The sequence below is a fragment of the Gordionus sp. m RMFG-2023 genome, chromosome 4, assembly GCF_954871325.1.
Source record: "Gordionus sp. m RMFG-2023 chromosome 4, tfGorSpeb1-WG-v2, whole genome shotgun sequence".
Taxonomy (NCBI): Eukaryota; Metazoa; Nematomorpha; class Gordioida; order Chordodea; family Parachordodidae; genus Gordionus; species Gordionus sp. m RMFG-2023.
This window is the reverse complement of record NC_088778.1, coordinates 20,357,399-20,384,470: the sequence shown is the minus strand read 5'-3', so window position 1 is coordinate 20,384,470 and position 27,072 is coordinate 20,357,399. Positions and strand designations below refer to the sequence as shown.

Genomic DNA, 27,072 nt, shown 5'->3' with positions numbered 1-27,072 from the left:
GGAATATCGGATCGGTCTCCAAAAAATGGTATCAGTACACCTCTAGTTTCAACATATACCAGTTCCCAGCGTCTTCCGCACCCTCTTAAGCCACTTACAAGACCATTAAAAAACGTATTGCAAAAAAAGGAGATAAATATATGAATCAAAAAGTAGATTAATTGCAAATGTAGTATTATAAAATAAATTTTATTTCATCGTGAATAAATGAATAGTATTAAATTATAAGTATCAGAATCCCCCTATAAGGGGCACAATGGGGGTTCAATACTCTACAAAAATTTTATTCCCCCACTGCCTGAGAATTCAAATGGCCCTGCGTCTGATCCTCAACGTGAAAAATAATAAGTAATCTTCATAAATTTAAAAGTATATTTTTTTGAAAAGTATTATTCCGCGAATGATAGTTATATCCTAATAAATCTGTAGTATATAATGAAAGAAAGTACATAAAATTATCTTGTATTTCATATTCAGAGATGCACATATAATTGATATTGATTGGCGGGTGCATTTCTGTTTATATTTATAAAATATATAATGAGACATCGTTATTCATAAATAGTCTACAAAAATGAGTGACAAAAATTTACAAAATAAAAACAACTCCATTATAAAAAAAATTCAAATTTAAATATCCAAATATCAGTTAAGTTATAATTTGTATTCAATATTAATTAAAATTTATATTTTCACATAGCTTATATCATCCTTTACATTTAATATAAATCAGATATTCAGTAGCGCCGAGTTTCAGACCGTTAACACTGATAAAAAAACATACAAAATAACTAAAATAAATTTCATTTTGAATTTATCAATTAAAAAAAAATATATAAAGTGGAGACCAGTGATAGTATTATCCCAGGGCAGGAAATTTCTCAAATAATTTTAAAACTCTTAAAATTTACACCATAAATATATTTTAGCTTTAATGGTTCTAAAAATGTTTCGCAGAAATATGCTAATGAAAAGTTAATAAAAAATATTGATGAATTATAATATCTATCTTTTTTTTCAATAAATATACTAAATTATTTTTTGGATATCGGTCGATGCCATTAGCATCGAAGGTATTATCGGCTAAAAAAAGTGGCATCGATAAATCTGGGAAATATTCTAAATCTTAAGTGGAACATTACATAAATACAAAGTAAAAAATAAGGTATATCTTTTATAGAGGTCTGCAAATAGCAAAATTTTCAAGCCCAGCCTGGCCCAATTGGAATTTAGATTTTGTCTAGCCTGGCCAAATTTGCATCCAGCCTGGCCGGTTTTTTTAAATACAAGACCTAACCCTAAATATATGTAGCTTAGCACCAAAATAAAAATATATATATATATTAGGGAATGGTTAAATTTAAAGCACTACAATTTATGGGTTATCATTTCTATCAAATCATCAATAATCCAGCCCAATAATTTTTATGCCCGGCCTGGCCAGAATAAAAAAAAATTCAAACGTTGCCCGGCCTGGGCATTGCAGACTTCTAATATTTAACTAGTAATTAATATTAAAAAATAGTACTCGTTTCCGAACAAGGACAATTCATATCTAACGTCAAATATCTTCATATCTCTCAGTTTTAATATGAAATTTGATTCTATTAATGTATTTGCACCAAATTTGGTGGAAGCAAAATTTTCCAATAATGCCTAAAATTATAAAGTAAAGGTAAATAATTCTATAAATAATTATTCACCATCCTAGTTTTGTATAGGTGCAATGATATAATATCCTTAGGTGTTATTTCACAAACACAGCTTATAAGAGTGGCATCTAAATTATCGAAAAACTCTGTGCTATTCAAAGTTTTATCTTGTTTACGGTAAGATGAAGTGATATTGATTAAATCCTGCAAATATCCGCTTTGATAAAATTTTGACATCCATTTGCCACTGACAAATATTTGTTGATCATAAGAGTTATTATGAACTGAAGGATGCAAAGTTTCAAGTTTGCATATATTCCTCAAGATATTAAGCGCCATTATCTTAAGTTTTTATAACCAAAATATTTATTTATAATTAATAATTATGCCTTATAAATTAAATGAAACATTCAAATTAAATATAGTAGTTCAAGGAAACTTGTATTAAATCGCCATTTTTGTTGCAAGCATCTCGTGATATGATAACAAAAAAATTAGAAGTTAAATGGGTATTCAATATTTTAAGGGTGTATTCAAGATAGCGCTCAGTTGAATTATAGACATCGTGCAATGAAGTAGCTGAAAAAACTTTTTAGTTTATAAAATGCAAAAAAAAAAATATAAGAATATATAAAAGTGTGAGGAAATGATGGGAATGGTAAAAAAACGGGTATTCAAAGGAAGAGATAAAGTTAAGGGATGGAAAGTCTTGGCCACTTTTAGGCAGATCGGATTTTAAATGGATTGGTAACACATTAAAAAAGTACGCTTAAACCTTTTACATAAGAATAGTCGAGAGCTTTATTTAAAATTGAACAATGATTATGAGGGTGCTAAAGAATTAGATTATTATACAGTGGGGTCTATCAGCAGAATTTAATTTTTTGAGGAATTGAAGAATTTCAACCAATACTATCGTCGGTCTTAAATACCGTTAGGTTTTTGTCGATGGGGTGTCGTGCGATTTCTGCGTGAGTGGAAAATGATGGTCCAAGTTGGTGTGAAGATTAAGACTGCCAGACCTTTATTTGAAATTTAATTCAACTCCATATTTTTATAAATGCAAGGATGGTCAAAGTATATTGAGACAATAAGCATTTCAAACAGTCAGGACCTTAGTAATAATGAGTCAGGGGTTGATAAATGCCCATGTGTATTTCAACAACTAGATGCGTTTATTGAGCAAAAGCTTATTCCCAAAATATCATCATGGGAGAAAAATTAAAATTATTAATTTCCAATGATTGTAACTAAATATTTTCTTTTTTAAATTTAAATAAAACCAATTTTAATGTTTTCCTACATAATTCCATTCCATGAAAATGAATTTAAAAAAAATATAAAGAAAAGTTTAAATATTTTTTTAAAAAATTATTAATGAAAAAACGCAATTTTGTGCATACGAATCCGATTTTAAATTAAGAATGTAGAATAATTATGTATTTTATCTTTTAGATTAATATTTTAATTTGGTTTTATTTGATATATTATATCTAATATAGAATTGGCTGCCATGATCAGAGATAAAGCATTTTTTCCTTATATTTCTAAAAATTATAGGTTATAATTATACACATTATTAATAACTTCTCAGTTTTTTTATTAAAAAAAAGAAAAACTCGATTATATATATCCGCCCTGCAAAAACGCTAATACATTTTTAATGGAAGGAAAGCTTGAGGGGAAGGTATATTAAAATATTGCTAAATTTAAGGGAGAGATGAAAAACATTAAAAAGTATTAATGATATAGATAGATGGTTTTAAATTGGCAGCTGGGAACACTAGGTTTTTGTTACTATTATTGGATCTTATCGTTTTAATGTCTAGTAATGTTTCAATATCTAGTCCCTTGTATCGTTTTAATTTCTAGTCCCTTGAGAAATATTGAAATCTCTTAGCTCGTGAAGCTAAAAAAAAGCCTAAAATATTGGGCCTTGAAATATATAAATATTTAAACATTATTCACATATAACCTTTAAAAATCGACTGGAATAAATGTATGGGTCTGGGAAGCAATGAGTGCTACATAGTGAAACCCTCGACCTGCGAGTGTAATGTATAGTTTTTCAAGGTTGATTAAGGGATAAATAGGAGTGATGTGGTAAAAAAAAATATTGAGATGTAAGATAAATTGAAATGAAATTGTGATAGAAAATTAATGATTGAATCATGAAGGTGGGAAGGAAAGTAAATTTAACTATTTCTTGATTTTGTAGAATAAATAACGATATTTTTGTCGAAATAAGATGATGAAAAAGCTTAAAAAAGTCAAATTTAATAAAAATTATTTTTAATACTTAGAAAAATGTCTTGATTCAAAGGCATAAGGTTGCATTCAATAGCCATATCAAATAATGTTAACAAACATCCATATAAATTAAGCCGGCATTTTGTTGAAGAAAAATCTAAATAATTAAAAAGATTGATTTTATAAACATATATAAAATATTGTTAGTTTTGTTCTGGTGGATTATGTTAAAAAAGCGGCTGAGTCTGAAATATAATTTAGCTATACTTGTTCTTCTCAAAAATATCCTTGTTTTAATATCGATTATGTTACAGGCAATGTGCGCAATCGGCAATATGTGTAGTGTCTAATTGTTTGAAATTTAGAGGGTAAGTATTTTACACATGCTATAACACATATCGGTCAAAATAAGATTCTAAAAACTTGCCAAATAAATTATTAAAAGTTGGAAAATAGCAAAATCATTTGTTGAGCGCGTTTATTAAATTTGATCTGTTTTACCGAAAATGTATTCCAGTATGTGTAAAATACCATTTTCAACCATATTGATTGAAATAATAGCACATTTCTGGTAACATAATACATATCAAAATTCAGTAAAAAAACAAAATACAAAACATATTAAAAGACCCAAATAGGGTTGATGTGGAAAAACTTCCAAATAAAGGAAAAAAACTATAAGTTTAGAAGAAAATTAAAATAAATTAATTATAAAATTTTATACGATTAGACATTAACTATATATGAGGATTGATTAAATATATTATACTACACTGAAAATAATTGTAAAAAATAAAACATCAAAATTAAGCTAGGAAGAGGAACTGGTCGAAAGAATGCCATTAGAATGCCCGCCCCCCCCATCCCCCAAATCCTTAATTTCATAAGGAGTAATAAATGTTAACGTAAAATGTTATCTCTCATAAGGAGCCTGTTATCAAGTCTAGAACTATCAAAAATCGACTAAAACATAAACTCGTTTAGGCATCTCTTGTCAACGTTTTAATAAAAAGAAGCACCTAAATTTAACTATTAGACTATATTTTAATCAAGAGAAGAATAAAATATCGTATATATTTTGTAATAAATATTCGATAGTTTATTCCAAAAATATAAAATATTTTACTTTAACTCTATATCGGAAACCCTATTTAGGAAAATTTTGCATAAAGAAAATGTTAACGATTACATTTTTTTAATGCTTAATTAAACAATGGTCATTTATTTTGGGTGTTAGCGGTTATAAATATAGTTAAATTTTTTTTACTAAAAAAATATCTAGTTACGTTTCTAAATATACATTTTTTAAATGTTTTGATTACGATTCCTAAGATTTAACAAAGTGGGTTCTATTTATTTCATGGACAAGGGCATAATTTTTTGAAAATCACAAAACATTTTAAACAATATTATATAAATCAAAATTGCTTGTTCACCTTCCTGAAAATTTTAAAAATGAGTTCTGGTTTTTATAAATTTTAAAAGAAGGTTTCCGTTTATAGTTATAATTCCGAACTAATTTTACAACGATAGACAAGTCTTAAAAATTATGGTGAATGTGATGGATACATATTGCGTTAAGAAACAATATAGAATTTAAATCGAATCGTAAGGACCACTTAGGCTATGGGTTCAACATAACAAGGATGACCCTGACCATACTATTCTCAGTATAGAATTTTCAATTAATTTTAATGTTAACAATGTTTGATTATTTTAATTTATTAATCTTTTGATTGAATATTTTAAATATATATTAAAAATGATCTTTATAGGATTTTATTTTTTATATACCAAAAAGAAATTTTAATTGAAACTTATATGCATACATAAAAATATTTTTATCTGAAATTAGAAACTAATAATTATTTAAAATACAGATAAAAAAAGAGAATTAATTTATATCATGATTTTTATTCAAAAAATCATTGATTTAATCAGGCCAACTCTACTCTAAATGTGACTATTATAAATGGGCACAAATTAAATATTAATAATATTAAAAAAATATTTATTAGTCAAATCAATAAATTCTACAGAAACATGTTTGTTAGATAAAGAATTTTACTTCAGGGCCTATTTTTTTAAAATAATTCTTTGCTCTAATATTTGAATTAAATATTGAAAAATCACAATTTAATAAAATAAATCTCATTATTTTTGCATAAATTATAGAATAATACTTGGTTCAATGATGAGTTCAATAGTTCCTTCTAATAATTGAGAAAATAAAAAAGCCATATCGGAATCAAAACGATTTGTTTCGCCTAAGACTTTTGATTCAGTAGAACTTATAAGTAATTCAATATTCCCTGCATATTTCGTGTTTGATATGGTGAGCAAATTTTTAATTTCTCTTATTTGACTAATGACACTATTTTTTAAGAAAGTTGTACAACTGAATAGAATATCCGCTATATTAGGAGTTAAATTCTGGCATACATTCTGTAGGCAACCCTTAATATTATAATTTTTGATAAATATAATTTGTATCATAATTGAAAATATTTTAATACGGATAAGATACTTAATATTGGACAATGTATTATAATTATAATACTTTTTTAATAAGATACAGCGATAATTGGCAATATATTTTTAGACATTCATTGAAATTTAAGTCGGTTCTTTGGGACCATATAAAAATAGGTTGTTGGATAATTGTTATCATTAATTTTATCACATTTTTCAAAGATCCCAAATAAATATTTTTGGAATAACGCAAGTATTTCATTATATTCGTCCGCTGAATGTGATCGAGAACAAATTTTATACACTAAAAATTAAAACAATATAAATTATAAATCATATTAGTTGTATAAATAGGTTTAATTAGTAATAGCAGCTTTTAAAACCGAAGGTCCAAAATTATCCGATAAATAAATTCAAAAAATATTAGAGCCCACGTCTCTTGAAGGGATCTGGAAACCATAATGGAATAATATTCTTCGAAATGTTTCAGAATAATTCCCATGATTAAGGCTTATCTGGATTTCATCATGCTCTGCAGGGAAATACTTTTCTATACATATAAAAATATGAATCGGATAATGCAGGGGCTTCATTAGGTACTCAAAAATGTTTTTTGAATTATTATCAAAATGATGGTTTTTTAGTTTGGAAATGTTCCTTTATCAAAAAAAAATCAGGCATAGAAAAAATATACATCGTGGTAAAATTCTATCTCATAATTTTCAAAAATTTAAGGGGCTTGACACCCCACCCCCTCACCTTGACGCTTTACTTTAACGATGCCATTATGTTTAATATATTATAATTATAAGCAAATAATACTATATAATAATCAAACTTTCTCAGAGACATCAGTGGTTAAATTTTTAGTGACATTTTCAAAATAATTATAACTATATTTTAGGACTGCCTTTTCGTCAAAATATGTGATTCCCCATACATCTGAAATTGAACAATGCTTTTCTAAATATAATAAATTAAGAAGTTATATGAAATAAACTATATGGCATTAATTATATAATAAATAGCTACAAAAAATCAAGTCCAATAACAAATATTTGTATTCGATTTGAAATGTAGAATTGTTGATTTTAAAGAAAACTGAATTTTTGGGGGTATTTATTTAAATAAAAATGATAAAGATTAAACATTTTATTAAATAATAATTAAAATTATAATAAAAATTTACAAAAAACTGATTTTTTCATAAAAGACATATAGTTTCCCTAATTGTTTTTTTTCTTATAGAGCTATGCGATTTTGGTATTTGTGCCTATAAAAATAAATGGTCACACGATGTAAAAAAACCCTATTATTTTATCTCCTTTTCATTATATAATCTAACCATTTACAAATATTATTTTAATTTTAAACAAATGAATATTACAATCAATAATGCAAATGCCCCAAAAATAAATACTTGATTACAGTGGCTTTAACTTAGAAAATGTTTAATTAAATTGCAGATACTTATTATAATATTATAGAGTAATTCGAACATTCAAAATTTTCGAAAATATATGAATAATTTTAATTTCTTTCGTAAAAATCATTATTCATATTTGCAAATTTAGTATGAATCGAATAATTTGATAGGCCTATTTATACATTAAAGAATTATAATTTACAAGAGTCTTAGTTAAGGTTAATATAATGATACATATTATAATTAAACCTAACAATATTTTAAACTGATTGAAATCAATGGTATCGATGAGGTATTTGTCTAAACTATCATTGTCATATAATTTAACGTCTTCAAATTGTAAGATTTGCAGCAACTTCATCAAACTGCTTGACCCTATGTTTATATATAAGAATGAAGATACTTTTAAATTTTGATAACAGGTGACAATTAAAAATAGAGCAAAAGGCAAAATACGATCTCGTCCTTGGATCATTCCATGTAAAATCAGTTTCGAACATTAACCTTAAAATCAAAATTTTAAAGCTTTGACGGAAATATGAGCCCTTAAAATACAATTCAAGCAACCACTTGGTTAAATCGTCCAATAGCCTCGATTTTTTCTCAAGAAAACATCTAAATCTTGAGTTGAGTTATTAAGAGAAGGATAAAAAATTGGAGAAGTTTTTTTGATATACCTAATTCTATCATAAATATATATCGAGTAATTTAAGAAACAAAATGGCACTTGAATTAAACTTTGAGCAATGACATATCGTTGGTCTCACTGCAAACCCGTTGAACCAACATTTTTAAAATTTAGACAAAAAGTGAATTTATATTGATGATATATTAAAATATAAATACTACTTGATTAATTATATAATATACATAACGATCTCATAATAAAAATAATAAACTATATTTATATACAGGGTTTCCCATTCAAAAAAGGAAAAGTAACGAAAAAGGAAAAGTCCGATTAAAAAAGGAAAAGTGCCAAACAAAAAAGAAAAAGGTTTAATCAAAAAAGGAAAATCGTAATTCTTGTCAATTCTTCTTAAATTTTTATTTATTTTTGTTATTCCTTCTTATTTTATTTCTAACTTTTTGAGATTTCTTAACTTTCGTTTTCTTACTATATCTTTTCTCAATTTATTTTTCTTCTCATTTTTGATAATTCTTTTGTCTTTTTAAAGTAATTTATAAATTTTCCGTTATTTTCACCTCTCTGCTCCATTTTTTTAACAATTCTTTACATTTTTTTCATCATTTAATATTCATTTTATGATTTTTTCTCCTTATATTGTAATCTTTTTCAGTTACATTTCTAACCTTTTCTCAAATTTTTTCTTCTAATTTTTGATAATTCTTTTTAAGAATTATATTTAATTTTTACTAATTTTTTGGCAGACAATTTTTTACATAACAAATTATTTAATTACATGCCAAATTAAATTAATCGTTTGGTTATAATGTACATTTTTAAATTCTTATTTTTAAAATTTTAATATTTATGCAAGACGCATTTATACTTTTGAGCAAGTAAGTAATTTTTGTAGCTATATTTAAGACTATATTCTTTAATTTATGAATAATTAAACGTAAAAATGAGGTGAATGTTATAGAATTTCAGTCTTTTTTGTCATTCAATCTATTTAATGAGTAAATATTTTAAAAAGAAATTTATTTTTTATTTTAAAAAATAAAATTATGAAGATATGGAAACAAGGGTAAAAAATATTAACGGTGAAACAAAAGTTCTAATAATTGACGCTTTAAAAAAGGATAGTATCAAAAAAATAGCAACATTTTTTAAAGCAAGCTATAAGACAGTGACAAATATTAAATACTCTCATCTAAAAAATGGAATAATATATAGTTTGCCCAAAGGTGGTTCACGTGCAGGCAAGAAATTAAATCAAGAACAGGAAAAATATATATTAAATTGTATAAATTTGGATTGCACTTTATCCTTAAAAATGTTATGTGAAATGATTAAAGAAAGAAATTAAGATTAAAAGAGATAAAGTTAGAAATGATATAAGGAGAAAAAATTATAAAAAGAATATTGTATGTATGATGAAAAAAAGTAAAGAATTGTTAAAAAAATGGAGCAGAGAGGTGAAGAAAAATAACGGAAAATTTATAAATTATTTTTAAAAAGACAAAAGAATTATCAAAAATAAATTGAGAAAAGATATAGTAAGAAAAATAAAGTAAAGAAATCGCAAAAAGTTAGAAATAAAATTAGAAGGAATAACAAAAATAACAGGGATGTGAAACCTTCAAAAAAAAAGGGTCTGGGTTCGGGAATAAAATTTGAAAAGACCCGGGTCCAGGTTTTGGGTTCAGGGAACATAAAAATAATGACTCAAAATAAGATTTTTTTTCCATTCATTTATTATTATACTTCAATATATACATATTCATAATTTACAAATGAAAAATTTAAAAATGAAATAATTTATATTTTAAATGTTTTATTCAATCGCACAATCATAATATCTTCTAAAATATCATCCTTGATATTTCCACATAAATTGGACAATATATATTTTACAGTTGAAAATTCACGTATACCCTTATCTAAAATAGATAGTTATCTTTATAAAATTATTTATTGTACTTGCGATGCCGGTATAGCCATGAAGATTCTAGATAAGATATATAATTCTGGATATATTGAAGAATTTTCTTCCCAGAATTTTAAAATATTTATATCCTAACTTCTGAGAACTTAACTATTAAGGATGCAATAGGCATGATCCTCCTTTCTATCTGATGATAATTTGATTTTTTTTCATCTAAAAGTAAAATTTTAAGAACATCAATGTTGCTATCATTATTATTATCACTACTACCAGTAGGTATTGTCGTAGCCTCCAATATACTGTAAATAATGGAGTTTTGAATATGCCATAAATCCTTAAGAGGGTCTTTAGCCATTTGTTTTTGCTCAATCCTCAATAAAACTTGATATCGAGGGTCTAAATATATATACAACACTATTTTGCAAATATTGTTGCTCTCGACATGTTTTCTAATATATTGTATAAAAAGGACTGTAAATTTTTCTAAATCTAATCGGCATCTAATCCATATGTCATAAAAATAGTAATTTTAATATTGTTATTTTTAAAGGAACTAATATACTAGTAAAATCCTTTATTTGGCACCAATCATCTTCCGATAATGACTTCACATACTCCTATAAATCATTACGAAATCTTTCAAACTTAATAATCGTTATAGCATCATACAAATTGAGGGCCAACGTGTTGTGCATTATCATTTAAATTAAAATATTATTATACAATTCACTTTAAAAATAATCAACGTATTTCTATAACATAGCATATTAAAAAATTTACATAATAAAATATTACCTGCACTAATGATATCAATCTCTAAATAAAATGGTAGTCCAGGAAAAAAACTGAAAGAAAAACGCGAAGATAAAATAAATGATTCCACAAAAAAGTTAAAAATTTAAAAATATTTTTATTATTTCTTAAAAAAATATTTTTATTATTTCTTAAAAAAATATTTTTATTATTTCTTAAAAAAATATTTTTATTATTTCTTAAAAAAATATTTTTATTATTTCTTAAAAAAATATTTTTATTATTTTTTAAAAAAATATTTTTATTATTTTTTAAAAAAATATTTTTATTTTTAAAATTTTTTATGACACCTATAATTCTTGGAACCTCACTTTTAAAAAGGGTCCAGGTTCAGAAGGGTTCAGGGTCTGGATTCGGGTTCACATCCCTGAAAAATAAATAAAAATTTAAATTATTATTTCCCGTTTTTGACTGAGATTTTTCCTTTTTTGATTAGACCTTTTCGTTTTTTGTTTGACACTTTCCTTTTTTGATCGGACCTTTTCCTAAACCTTTAGACTTTTCCTTTTTTGATTGACACTTTTCCTTTTTTGTTTAAGCCTTTTCCTTTTTTGATTGAACCTTTTCCTCTTTTGTTTTGGACTTTTCCTTATTTGAATGGGAAACCCTGTATCAAAAACAATTACAAACATAATAAATTATAATAAATTAAATAACAATACTTATTATTTAACTGTGAATAAATTAATTACATTCAAAAATAAGATATAAAGCTATTTATAATAAACTTTAATACTTTAGAAACAGAATTATTGCATAAGACTTTTACATGCTTGCAAGAAAAGAGACTGACTTATAAAAAATAAAATAATAGACTAGGTGCTTTTAATATTGGACTAAAACATTTATTTTATATTAGCTTTTGATCTTTTATGAAATGATATAAATTATATTTATAAATCCATAAATGGAAAAAAACTCATTTTGAAAATTTTGTTGTTAAGGGGTGTTGCAGTGAAACCACAATATAATATTTGCCTAAACTCATGATTCATTTCTTAAAATGAATTTTGAATTGTACAAATTAGTTAGTAACACGCAAATAAATAAATTATTTATATGGGAAACCAACGTATCTCGCTATTGTATAGATATTTGAATAAATGATCAGTCTAGACAGTATTATATTTATTTGACTTTGTGTTTTAGGTATATATGGCATGGAATGACCCAGTGCTCTTGCATAATACAAATATATTCTGATTTCAAGTTATCAAACTATTTTAAAAAAAGATCAATAATTTTTTAGAAAACAAAGTAAATATTATTTAATATCAGTTCTTCATTATTTTTTCCACTATTAAAAAGATTTAAAAAATTTATAAATCTTTTACGAAACTATATCATTTTAAAATAAATTAATATATAATAGAGGTAAGCATAATAAACTGCAAATTTTATCTATTAAATCATATATACCATCCGTAATCGTCTCTTTAAATAATGCCCTAGTGTATTTTAATAAATATGAAGGTAGTAATTGGGTTAGGCATTGATTAATTTCCACGGAAAAGTATTTTAAGAAGAACGCCAATCGAATATAAATTCCAGCTAAATCAATTGAAAAAAATTATTTATTGATAAAGGAAATAAAATTTGGGTGGATATAATAAACTTAACACATTGTATTTACTTATATAATTAATTAAAGGGTCATTCCATGACAAATCAACCACGATTCGGCCGACCCCCTTCGATTTTTTTAAAATTTGGTAAGAAAAGAAAGGTCAATGTAACTAAGAAATAGCCAAAATTTTAGCCTCCTAACTATTATATTTTTGAAGATATTAGGGTTCAAAGTGGCAAAAATGACGTATTTTTACCATTATCTGCCTTCATTCAATTAAGCATATCTTAAAAACTGCATAATTGTAAATAACAAATTTAATATCAAAATTACGTACAAAGATTCTACTTTTAGATAAAAAATTGGTCTGGGACGCGGCCATCTTCATTCTCAAAATCGATAAAAATGTTTAGAAAAGTGTATAAATATTTTCCCGAAAGGGGGCGTCTTTGTATAAAATTATATATTAATCAGTTTTTAATGGTTTTTCTTGGACTATTTGATATAATTTAAAGGATTATTTATCTTGTAAGTGAAAATAACAATAAATGGGGCTTTCATTCAATTATAGAAATTGTCTATCGATAAAAGAAATTCAATTTATTACTTTATTATAAAAAATTTTGCCCATATAACATATATTTAATGAATATTAATAAAATATATTCAACCAAGTTTATAGTTCTTGAATATATGAATCAGAATCTTGTTCATTTCATAGACGCCAAAAATAATATCAAAATTTTCTCTACTCAATTTTTTAAAATAATTTGATATTTTTAAAATATTACAAATATTAATTTATTATTATTATGAAATTATATACAAAATAAAAGTATTATCATAAAATTACCCAAAACAATATAAATATTGGATCGGATTTTCTAAAATCGGCATAGCCTTACTAAATTAGAATAACAATAAATAAGTGTTTCAATCAATAAAATAAATAAAAATTTTAAAATTGATTAACCCATTCGCGTCCAGCGAGATCATTTGTCATTAAAATTTTTAATCAATTAATTTTTATATTTAAAGAAACTAATGGTTGGTACTTAGAGATATTAATTTATAAAACAATATTTATTATTTCATATTTTATCATTAACCTGTCAAAATCATTATTTTATTATATCAAAATGTCAAAATGATTATTTTATTAAAGTACAAGTATTTTTTGTTCATATGAAATATTTCGGGCGCGAAAGGGTTTTAATCATTCAATAACACATGCTCACTATATTAATTCATTTTTTAATAAATTTCTTGGTATTTTGATTTCTATCAACACCTAACCCCAAGCCTGGAAAAACTATAGACGAATATACAGTTAAAATTGTACAAGAATTTTATTGTATGGACGAAATAAGCAGAATCATGCCAGGCAAGAAAGATTGCGTTTCGATTTTGACCAAAGACGGAAAAAAGAATACCATACATAAGAGATTAATTTTAGATAATTTGAAAAAAATTTATATATTTTTTAAAGAAATGAGGCCTGATGTTAAAATTGGTTTTTCGAAATTCACAAGCATTCGCCCAAAAATTGTATACTCGTTGAAGGTAGTGGTACACATGTATGTGATTGCAGCTACCACCAAAATTTAAATTAATGATCATTGGATCAAATTTAACCAATGATATGTTGCCCTTTAAAACATATAAACATATTTTACACTTAATAATTTGTAATTCGCCTCAACCATCCAGTTATATGGGCAAATGTGATAATTGTTTAGGGTCAACACATTTACGATATCAAATAGAAATATTGTTTCGTTCTAAGGACATCGAATTTATAACATACAAACAATGGCTATCCGTAGATAGAACCACTCTTGAAACAATAACCAAACCAGTAGGTGAATTTATCAGTGCCTTTTTTAAAAAAATGGAATCTTTATCATTTTTTTATTTCAACGCAACAATCGTTGTATCAAAACAATCTAAAATTGAACTTAGACGAAGATCAATATTTAATTTTGTGATTTTTAAGAAAACTATAGCTTTATACTTTAGGATGAAGTACAAAATTATCATTGGAATAGGGCTCAATCCACTGTTCACCCTTTTGTTATATATTATAAAGATAATTTTGCCAATATTTGTTGCCTAAATTATGTAATGATATCCGAATCTTTGCAACACAATACAATAGCAGTACATTATTTTAAAAAAACATTGCTAAATTTTTTAATTAATAAAATTTTTTATTTTCCGGTGGATCCACTGCACAGTATAAAAATCGTAAAAATTTTATTAATATTTGCCATCATGAGATGGATTTCGGGGTACAGGCGAAATGGCATTTTTCTGCTACAGCACACGGGAAAAGTGTTTGTGATGGGATTGGTGGCACTGTTAAAAGATTAGCCGTTAGAGCTAGTTTAGCCTTACTCATAGTACACATCATATGAATTGTACGAGTTAGCTAAAGAAAATATTAATGTCATATATTTTGAATAGATGACTAAAATAAATTATGATTACGAAGATCTATTACTCAGGGAAAGATTTTCAAAAACTAGATCTATACCTGGAACACACAAAATACACACCTTTATTCCAACAGATCTACATAATTTAAAAGTAAAATGTATTCCAATTCAATAGAAAGTACTTTAGAATAGTTATCATATAATGATGAAAGTATAATTATTGAAAAAATATCAGGATACCTAACGTATCCTTATGATTCTAATTGGTGGTTAGCTTTGTTTTAGTGAAAAATCAAAAGCAGGAAGTATGGACCTTCTAATTCCTTTACATTTCCAAGTATAGACGACACTCTTTGCTTGCCCAAATGTCATATCTTAAAATTAGTTTCACTGTTAAATGCTACTGGCCGTAGTTATACTATACATTGTCGTCACAAGAAAGTAAATGCGCTACCGAAAAATTAGAATCTTTTAAAAGTGAGTTTAAATTTAAATTATATCAATTTTTTTAATATTTAGGGCGCCATATATGAAATGCACAAGATTCTGATTCATATATTCAAGAACTCGAAACTTAATTGAACATATTTTATTAATATTTATTAAATATATGTTATATGGGCAAAAATTTTTATAATAAATTATAAATAAAGTAAAAATTGAATTTCTTTTATCGATAGACAATTTCTATAATTGAATGAAAGCCCCATTTATTGTTATTTTCACTTACAAGATGAATAATCTTTTAAATTATATCAAATAGTCCAAGAAAAACCATTAAAAACTGATTAATATATAATTTTATACAAAGACGCCCCCTTTCGGGAAAATATTTATACACTTTTCTAAACCTTTATATCGATTTTGAGAATGAAGATGGCCGCGTCCCAGACCAATTTTTTTTTATAAATATAAAGGAAGAGTTTAATAATGTCTACTAAATTTTTTAAAAAAATTGAAGGTCGTATTATTTCCAAAAAATCGTTTTTAGTCCTTATATATTAAATAAAATGACCGGAAATTGGAAAAAAAAATAAAATTTTTTTTTATCTAAAAGTAGAATCTTTGTACGTAATTTTGATATTAAATTTGTTATTTACAATTATGTAGTTTTTAAGATATGCTTAATTGAATGAAGGCAGATAATGGTAAAAATACGTCATTTTTGCCACTTTGAACCCTAATATCTTCAAAAATATAAATGTTAGGAGGCTAAAATTTTGGCTATTTCTTAATTACATTGACCTTTCTTTGCTTGCCAAATTTTAAAAAAATCAAAGGGGGTCGGCCGAAAATCTCATTTTTTTGCTCATTTGACGTGGAATGACCCTAAAGTTAATTACCCCCCACCAAACATTTAGAATTTAAAAAATATATAAATGGCCAAAAATGAAACTAAATATCAAACAATTAAAATATATAGGATCAGTGTTAAATTTCTTTCAAATAAAATAGCTCATGAAAATCTATCCAGCTACTTTTTAAGCTACTTTAAATTTTTTAAATAATCAGCCCTGCACGGCTGTCCGAAGCCCGACTCGAGCATCGGACGTTTAACACTTTTCTCAGGTATGACATCAAATATCCTCAATAATCAATTGGTTACATCGAAATGTAAATCAGAATCACATGTCATTTTCATCTAACGCATTTCTCTTATTCATTTATGTAATTTCCATATCCCTAATTAACATTTTCCTGTGATCGTGATTTAATAAAACTTTATTACTTACATATACATCATATTCTATTAGGTTAAAATAAAATAAATATTATATTCTATATTTAGTCAATAAAAAATCTAGAATATTAATATGTTATAACAGTTATGAAATATTTCCATTTGATAATTTATTTTATCTAATCCTAAGATTTTTATATTTATAAAATTGTTTATAGAGTGGAACCAAATTTAAAAATAATTTATAAAAAAATTAGAACTCAAGAATTTAATACCAAAGAAAATACAAATAGAAAATCTGAAGTTTGGAAGAAATTCCTACTTATATTTAATAAACAGCAGGGTGAAAAATTTTCGTCAGACTCGGGTCGCGCTGACAAAAATTTGTGATCAGATCAGGCTCGGGCATAAAAAAATTTAAATTTTGGTTGGGCTAGGGCTACAAAAAAGTGTTCCATACCTATTTTTCCTAAATTGGAGAGCATTTATTAAAATTTACCTAAGATAATTTTAATAGGAAAATACATATAAGCCATTAGTAAGATTAAGTTCTCTTTATATGCCTAATATCGAATATGTTAAATATTATCAATTAACAAGTTAAGATCACATTGAATCACTCTTTAGCTTTTTATATTTTCGACGTCTGTTAAATTTACAAAATTTTAATGCAAAATTTATAAAACCAAAATGGGCTCATAATATCTTTAAACTGCAAAGTAATAAAGGTAATAAGTATGTAAAGTTTAATATTTTGGTTATGGTTAAACTTTACAATAGGGATAAATTAATAGCAATAAATATAAGATTCACTTTTTGCCAATCATATATTCTGTAATTTATTTAGTGTTTTTTTTTTAAATTACACGTCTTTAAGTTTTTTAAGGTAATTTCTTTTATATTAATCCAACAGATGCAATTTAAGATATTCATAAAATATATTAAAACCTGTTAAATATATAGGGTCAAAATCTTTCGGTTGGTCATCATTAGGTATGGATATAGATTCTTTTAAAAATGATAATGTACTATACAAATCCTGCAATTTAATCAAATGTAATGTATAATGATTTTGCCAAGCCAATGTTTCAGTTTCTCCAGAATTCTCATATGAATTATCAGAAATTTCAAACTTAATTTTGTGATTGAGATCCCGAGTTCTTAGGTAGGTTAAAAATTTAATGTATGTATTTGGTTGCAAAGCTAATTTATGTAACAACGCGTAAAGTAGAGAGGAAAAATGGGAATTTATAATTGATTCTTTCCCAAATGAAGTGGTTATTCCATTCAATGATGGAATGGTCAAAAGCCAAGGTGATGAATCGGCCAAATCTAATAACGCATCTAAACAAGTCCGAGGTTTGACTATAAGTATTTTTATTTAAATTCGGACATAATTATATTTAAATATATGAAAACTAATATGTTTTGAATATGCTCAATGTTTTTACTTAAGCCGTTGGTAAGGGAATAAAATTGTCTGATAATGAAAATAAATAACAATGTTGTATTTAAAGTTATATGTCTTATAAATAGTGATAGAATGTGTAAGTTCTTTTTTCAATTGCAAACAGAATTGAGAACCCAAACCTTTTAACTATTAGTGATGAGGTTCCATTTAAGCTCGCTGCATCCATTCAACAGAAAATGAGCCAAAGTCGATATACACCAAATTAATTTAATGAACTCACGGATTTTACTTGCTCAGAATATTGCAGTGTTTAATTTTACAATTATAAAAACATTTTTTAAAATAATTTAAGCATAATTTATATTAATATACTCCCATTTCAAAGAAAACTTAAAAAAATATTTCACTTACTAGTAATGAAAGAGTTTGGGCTCTCAGTCCTGTTTGGATTCTAATTTCAATTCTTAAATTTGACCTAATTCTTAGTGTTCAAGACTTTAATTCCAAACCCTGTTAAAACAATCAAGAAAATTTAAAACAATAAAAAATCTATCTAAAATGATTCACAAAAGACTTAAAATATATAAAAAACTTGAACTTTTGCTAAAACCGGTTCTGGGACCGGTTTCTGGACATTTTAAAATGGATTTCGTTTTCAATAAATTTTAAATAAGTTATAGGTTATGATTTCATACTCTGACTTTAAATAAAATTCGTTGTAATAACGTGTTAATCATGACATGATTAAAATTATAATTGGAAAATAATCAACAAAAAGGCATTTTACCTTGATAAATAAACAAAGATTCCATGTTCAGAGAGCTGTTTTGAAAATCTCCGATTCCTAATAAAAACAGTGCAAATTTACTGAGTGGCTTGTCGCGAATTATATCATCTTGCCCAGAAAGTAGCAATTTAATTAGGATTATTGGGATAATAAGGCACTTGTCCCTTATATTTTCGCCTAATTTTGAATAAATAATATATAATTCAAATTAAAAAAATATATATTTTAGGCTAATTTTATTTTAAAAGAATTGAATATTTAATGTATCAAATAAGGAAAATATAGATAAACAATGATTTAAATAATTAGAATAATTGAATTTTTAAATATCAATAAAAATATAATTTTAATTATATAAAAATAAAATAATTAATTTTTATTATTTTCAAATTATTCCCAAGCAATTTTTTTAGAATTTATATAGCTTTAGTTACGTGTGCACCTTAGTTATATAAAATTTTACCCAAATACCAAGGGGTCTCGCGAAAATCTGGTTTTTTTTATCGATTTGACATAACTAATAAATTAATAAATCAATAATACAAAACCTAAAATTAATTTGGAAGCACTTTATCGCTTAGATTCTGAAAATCGGAAGTTGGAGTGGCTTTGGTATATATGCCCTCGCTTAAAATTGATAGGCATAAACCTTGTGATGAAGATAGATTATTTTAAATTTTCCTTTATATATATTCTATGAGTTATTTTATAGACTCCTAGAGGAAGTGATCTTTATGAGGTTAAAGGAAATCGGTCTAATCATAGTTGAATAGATGTTAAATTTTTAAATGTTTTTTCCTTGAATAAGAAAAATGTACTACATTCATGGTACTCATTTCTTATAATAAAAATCTTAAAATTCCGTTCAAAATAAATTAGTTAAAAAGTGTTTTTTCTTCCCCGTGGAATAAAAAATAATGACAAGGCAAGCTTCTTTTCTTACTTCATTCAAAATTACTTTCTTATAAAGCAAAATTTAACTCAGTTCAAAACAGAGTAGTTAAAAATTTTTGTATATTTTTTTCCTTGTGAAGTAAAAAAATAAGACAATTATTCTAGCATATTTTGTAATTATAATGGAATAGACAGTATCTTTGATTTTAGGCAACATTCAATTTTAATGGGTAGTAAAAGATTTTGTAAGAATTTTAAATTTTTTGGTTGGCATATTTTTGTGATCATAATCAATATTTTTTGGTAGGAGGTATTATATTCCTTGTCATTTGTCAGTAATAAATATAAATAAAAAATGGGCAATATGATTATTAAAAATATTTTCAAAAAAATAATTACAAAGTTTAAAATTTTATCATTCCCGCGAGGAATCTTATTTTTTTTAAAATAGTCAAAAAATCGGGTATTTTTTAAATAAAAATTGGATTTTATATTTTAAGGATTTTCCAAATTTAAGAAAATTATACAATTTGAAAAGATAATTATTATAAAATACAAAAATGATTTTTGTTGTACGGTTATAAGATTAGTTACGGATAATACATAAAACATGTTGAAGATAAAGGATACTATTACATAAATTCTGACTTAGGATTGTAAGTCATAGATGCCCGTCTCCTATATTTAATCAACTGTAATGATTTCGAGATAAAAAAATGTAGATATCAAATAGCGAGGGTTGATAGAACACACTAAAAGTTCGTCCAAAGTAATGTTTTAAAATGGCTCGTTTTGAGTCGATTTTTAAAAACGGCTAACTCAATATTTCATCCATAAAAATATTAGGCAAGCCTAAAGATTTTGTTCATAGAAGGAACAAAGGTCTAAACTATATTATCGAAATCTCGGGACTTTAGCAATATTTTTCTGGATAAAAATCGATTCAAAACGAGCCGTTTAACAACACTGTTCAAAAGTAAAAGAATATATATTTATCCAAAAAATTTCTGCCGAAAAATTATCTTTTAGCCTATATTAAATAATGTCAATTTTGAGTGGTGGATTTCTAAAAAAAATTTTTGTTGATAATGAAGAAATAATTCCTATTTTTAATTAACTCTTTGGTGTAGTATATTTTAGCTTCTGTAGAAAGAATAGTTTCCATGTTGCCCTAGTCCAATTTAGAAACAGGCTCAGACTAGATACTAGTTTTTTTAAATTGATTTTTTCTAGTATTTTTTTATATGCGCTATATTTTTCAGAGACTAAAGGGCCGAGCCCTATTTTATTTTTTAATTATACCCGGGCCGGGCCTAAAAAATTTTTAAAACCAAATATTATAAATCGCTATTATTAGATATATATATAAAAATTAATATAATATTTTCAAGTGGACGGGCGCAAAAAATTTTTCAAAAAAAATCCGAGCCGATAGTACCTCTGCAGGTCTCTGATATTTTTATATCGATAATTGAATTCGTTTTTTAATAAAATAAAATTTTTCTATTTGAGATTCTTTGTTAATGTTATAAATATAAGATCAAGAAACAAATATTAAGAGCCTCGATATCTAGCCAAATAATGGGAGTTTGGCCCTCTTTTGACAAAATCTCAAGGTTTAGACAAAATTTGTTTTAGCCGTTTTTTTAAATCCGCAAATTGAGGGTATTAGTGTGTTGTTAAACGGCTTGTTTTGAGTCGATATTTAAAAACGGCTAACTCAATATTTCATCAAGGAAAATATTACGCAAACCTGAAGATTTTGTTCATAGAAGGAACAAAGGTCAAGACATATATTATCGGAATTTCGAGACTTAAGCAATATTTTTCAAGCTAAAATATTAAGTTAGCGTAAAATCGGCTCAGAACGAGCCGTTTAACAATAGTTATAAGAATACTAATCAAATTTGATGAAATAAAATTAGTATTATAAAAAATTTAGGCATAAGACCATTAAATCTTCATTTAATAAACTACTAAAAAATGTTGGATTGTTGAAAAATTATGTATATCTTCTGAATATGATGATTTTATAACAGAATCTGAAATAAGATAAGGCTCATTATAAAAAATTCTCTGAACTCCACGTGAACGCAACATATAAAAATATAAGACAGGGATTCCGATTGATGGTTAACAATTTTAATAGACATTTCCATTATTTAAGAATATAATATGAATATATTTATAGCTTTGAATAAAGGTGTGCATGGATAGTCTTTGTATTAATATCAAATATCTAAACAAGTCTTAGATTTGATGTATTAATATCAGATTCTACTAAAGTCGTGGGTACAATCTTTTATTTGGTAATAAATCTATTGTAATCAGAGATTCACCGTGAATACTTATTTGTTGAATTTAAGTAAATTAGTAGAATTAAAATTATTTTTATAAAACAAGCACTGTGCCATTATAAATAGGATTTAACAAAAATCTTCAAATGAGCTTTGAAATTTTTTTCAAATTTTGAGCATGCTCAAGGAATATTTTTGAGGTTTTTTGTAAACAAATCTTCTATGATTTTGAGCAATTCGGGATTTTATAATATAAAAATCTTTTGTGATGAAATCTTTTTCTTTATTCATTTAATGATTTTTTTATATTTAGATTTAAAAAAAAATAAAATTAATTTCCTAGATGTTTTTTATTATAAAGGAGACCTGGGTATTGGTATTTTGAATAAAGATTTGTTGCTCAAAAAATTTTTTCCCAAAAGAGCGTCTTTGAAGATTTTCGAATTTTGAGAAAATGTTAAACCCTGATTAAAATTGATAAAATTTCTATAATTTATGAAAAAATTTCGTGTTTAATATGGCATAGCAATTAATAAAAGCGTATATTTTTTTGGCAATATATACTTATAGAAATATCATAACACAATCCCATGAAATTATATACAGCACATGATGGAAAGAGGCTTGTAGTATCGTGGCATGCTTTATTTTGACCGGTTTTATAGATGTCCAAAAATTTGTAATAGGAATCAAATATTTGAGAAAATCCAAAAACAATCATTTTTTGAGATTTGTCCTTTTGATCCCCACTTTGTGTGATGAGTGAATCAATACAATGAGCTAATTTATTGGCGTCAATAAATGTTCCATTGTTTAACTGAAAATATATAAAAAATACAAAAGTTAATACCTATATTTTTAGTATTCATTAAATGAAGGGTCACCTGACAGTATGTAACCAGATAATATCTAAAGAAATCATTTCAAACAAAAGGTCCTTCCAAAATAAATTATTTTAAAAAGAATGTATAAGATGATATTTATAATATCAGAAAATTTAGTTATCAACACTTGAATTTTTAAGAAATAAAAAAATAAAAGCTAGATTTGAGATATTACTTAAATATTATGTCTATAAAAATTAGAGCGAATGCGTCAAACATCGTGGCTGAAAAATATGCTATTGATAATATTATATCAGAGACCACCAGACAAGCAAAACCCTGTCTAGATCGCCCTAATTAAGCCTGGGGTACCAAGGGCGTAAATAATATGATTTAAAAAACAAAGCAGGCCTGGGGAAAAAATAATTACACAAGGTCGGTCATTTTATTTACGACTAGGAATTAATATAAAAAATTTAAACTGTATTAACTAACGAGTTGCAAAACACATCACGGATCTTTTAAAAATTATCTCATATTCTTATAAAACCATTAGTACAATAACATCCAAATTTTAAAAAATCGAAGCGATTGGCCATAAAATTACCAAATTTCAAAAGTCAGGGCTGGCCGTGCCGAAAATTATATGGAGAAAATTTGCAAACACTGGGCTTTTGCAATTTCTTATTTATATTTGGTGTATTTGAAGAATGAATGCAAGAGATCAAACTAGGCCCACAAAAATTATACGAATCAATATTTTATATTATTTATACTAATCGGTAATCAAAAGTGAAAAAATGGATTATCTAATTTAAAAAAAAAGATCAGTGGATTGGAAAAGGTAATAAAGAAAAAGTTCACACGATACATACTGAAAATTTAAAATAAATAATACAAATAGTTTCGAATAATCCTAAATAATAATGAGATTATGATTAGATGATTAATTTTTTTTATTATTTATATATGAATGAATAAATAATGATCTGTCTTAGACCTATAAAGCTATATAATCGCTATAAATTTAAAATTGATGTTTATAAATAAATATTTATCTTTGAAAGCCATTTTGTGCTCAGAACATTCTGTTTTATCACTAATTGAATATATAAAATATTAATAATGTTATAACCCGATAATATGGTAAAAAATAGAATTGTTATTTAATTTACCGATTTCAGAATATATAGAGAGAGCAGTGATTGCTCAATATTTTTACTCGATTCTGGGGCATTGAAATAACTTTCACATATAAATCGTATAAATAATTCTAAATGTGGAAATATCAAGAGGTCTCTCAAGTCATTGATATTGGACGATGTAAAAGAAGAACTATGTGAAGTAGAATGTGATTCAAATTTGATATTTTTATATTGTTGCATATCCAAAATATCCCTCAACCCATTAACTTTATGATTATTTAAATTGAGTATTAATTTAAGAGCTGGAACACAACATTTCTTCAGAATCCAACTGTTTTCTGTGTCATATTGGTTTGCATTATTATCATTTATTTCTTCATTTATAATACTGACGCCTTGTTTAAGGATATAATATATCTATAGAAAGAAAGTAATTATTTATATAGAATAATAAAAAATAGAATAAAATATAAAAATTTGCAAAGATTTAATTTATTTGAGTAAAATAAAAATTTGTATAAAAAAATGCATATATATAAAAATAAACTATTTGTGATATAGGTCCTTGATTTAGAAGTTGAGCTAACAAATATTGTAAAGGATTAGTAAGATAGTACATAATGGGATCATAATATTGATCAATAACATTCAAATTTTGATTGATTCTATAATCTACACATACTTGTACGAATGAGGACAGGAATTTTAAGCATAAACCTCCTAATTTCCACTAAAAAATCCAAAAGAAATTATAAAAAATATAATGCCTATTTGTATTAACCATTCATTGGTATCATGGGGTTACAAAACTTTAATCATTTTGTTTAGTTGCCTGATTTTGCCCAAAGAATTAATTACTACCTGATATTATTCAATTTTAGGGTTTATGAAACCCCATGATGCCAAATATTAAGGATTTACAGATATTCTTTACATCGGGCTGATTATTTGATTTTTAAAATATAGGTAATAGGCCGATATTATTAAATTTTCTGATCCGATAAATGTCGTCATTTTAAAAATAAATCAGCATTGATATTAAATTTTTTTAACATTTAAGATAATATATTTATTGAGTCACGAACATTCTTATATAATTGAAGTGATAAATTTTAAAAAACGAACTAAATAATGAAAATTATCCAATGAAGGTCAACGATCCGGTCTTTTTCGAAGACCTCGGTCCAGACCAATCTTTTAATTATTTCACAGTCCTAGGGGCCTTTATTATTATTTAAGTTTGCCTTACTACTCAATTCATATAATCTTTTACTAAATTTTTATGTATATTTTATTTTATATATCTTTTCTAGGAGTTTTCGGTTTTAGGTTTCTTTTTTTTAGTTCATATTTGCAATATACTATGAAAACGAAGTTCAAAAAAAGATACTTTTAAATTAATTATTTGTATATTTATTGTATTATTAATATTTGATTTGATATTGCTAATATAAAATACTTTTATATTTAATAAAATGACAAAACAAACTTAGTTTAGGTAAAAACAAAAATATTTTTAAAATAAGAAAAAAAATAAAAGACCGGTTCTGATCTGGTCTTTTTTATATATCACGGCCTGGAGTTTTATGTTTGGGAACTGAGGTCCGGACAGTAACCTTCACTACTTTTAACCCCCTCAAATAAACTCATGTCGCACAACATATTTGGATAAGATGGTAATGTTTATTTTAATCAAAACTATAAATTTAAAAATCTCCTAATTTAGAGTTCATATTTTTATGCTGTTGCATTAATGCAACCAACAATCATTTTTAGGATGCCTGTAAAAGTTTTTATTATTTCTTAACAAATATAAGAAAGATAGAAATTGTTTAAAATGATTTTTTAGCGCTTCCCTTTATACCCACGTTCTTTAATGATTGAAAACAAGAATATAACTTGCACTTTTAAATATTTTCCCGAAATACAATATCTACAAGTCCATGTGCAGTAAGTACTATTATATTTAACTAGGTAAAATATTTTACAATTATGTAATCGAACATCCGTTTTTAATAATATATTTTCCCATGGTTAAATTATGTTATGTATATAAAAAATTACCTTTTCTAGTGGAACTTTGTAGCTTCTCGAATATAGAGGCATGAGAAAATTCTCGCAAATATATATTATATATAGGGTTATTACGTTATGAGAAATTTCAAAATCTCCCCCTATGCTTTTTATAGGATTTAAATAACGGTCTATAAAAAAAATTCTAAAATTTTGAGGATTGGACATAGTTGACGCGAAAAATTCGTTAAGAAAATTCAAAAATGATATGCTTAATGGATACTCTTCTAAATTACAACTTTCGACTTCATCTAGTATTGTCTTAATTTTTAAATTCAATATAATTATAAATGTAAATATATCGCTAACTTTAAAGTAAAAATGAAATTTTGGACTCGAAACATTGGTGGATGTTAGTGTGTTCATCAAGAGCTAAAATTAAATATTTAAAATTTTGATTAAAATAGCAATCAAAGTAAAATTTATATAAAGTATTTACTTGAATTATATAATAGTTTTACAAAATTAAAAAGGATCGATCATTATAAAAAAAAAGTGTGCTTAAGAGATGAATAGATGTATGTAATGATGCATAATCGCTCCATTTGAGCTGATTTTTAAAAACGGCAAACTCAATATTTAACCAAAAAATATTGCCTAAGCCTCAGATTTCGCCAATATATGTCCAAGTCATCTATGAGCAAAATCTCCAGGTTTGAGTAATATTTTTCTAGATATAATTGTGAGTTAGACGTTTTTAAAAATCGACTCAAATGGAATGATTTTGCAACACTAGATGTATGCATTAGAAAAAAACGATTAGTTGTTT

The 27,072-nt window shown here is 25.5% G+C and overlaps 1 protein-coding gene across 1 annotated transcript in view; it reads right to left on the bottom strand.

Annotated features, from left to right (window-relative positions):
* LOC135928702 (uncharacterized) overlaps positions 1-27,072 on the bottom strand; it is a 42,073-nt gene that overhangs the window by 3,336 nt on the left and 11,665 nt on the right. The window contains exons 3-18 of the mRNA XM_065465159.1: positions 26,613-26,675; positions 26,295-26,564; positions 24,778-24,960; positions 24,261-24,647; positions 22,826-23,078; positions 19,071-19,247; positions 17,821-18,237; positions 12,606-12,737; positions 8,050-8,175; positions 7,213-7,337; positions 6,463-6,678; positions 6,086-6,359; positions 3,952-4,059; positions 2,092-2,240; positions 1,704-1,994; positions 1,529-1,656 (exon numbers count right to left, since the gene is read on the bottom strand). Of these exons, the coding sequence (XP_065321231.1) occupies positions 1,529-1,656; positions 1,704-1,994; positions 2,092-2,240; positions 3,952-4,059; positions 6,086-6,359; positions 6,463-6,678; positions 7,213-7,337; positions 8,050-8,175; positions 12,606-12,737; positions 17,821-18,237; positions 19,071-19,247; positions 22,826-23,078; positions 24,261-24,647; positions 24,778-24,960; positions 26,295-26,564; positions 26,613-26,675 (3,299 nt within the window). The remainder of the gene's footprint in view (positions 1-1,528; positions 1,657-1,703; positions 1,995-2,091; positions 2,241-3,951; positions 4,060-6,085; positions 6,360-6,462; positions 6,679-7,212; positions 7,338-8,049; positions 8,176-12,605; positions 12,738-17,820; positions 18,238-19,070; positions 19,248-22,825; positions 23,079-24,260; positions 24,648-24,777; positions 24,961-26,294; positions 26,565-26,612; positions 26,676-27,072) is intronic.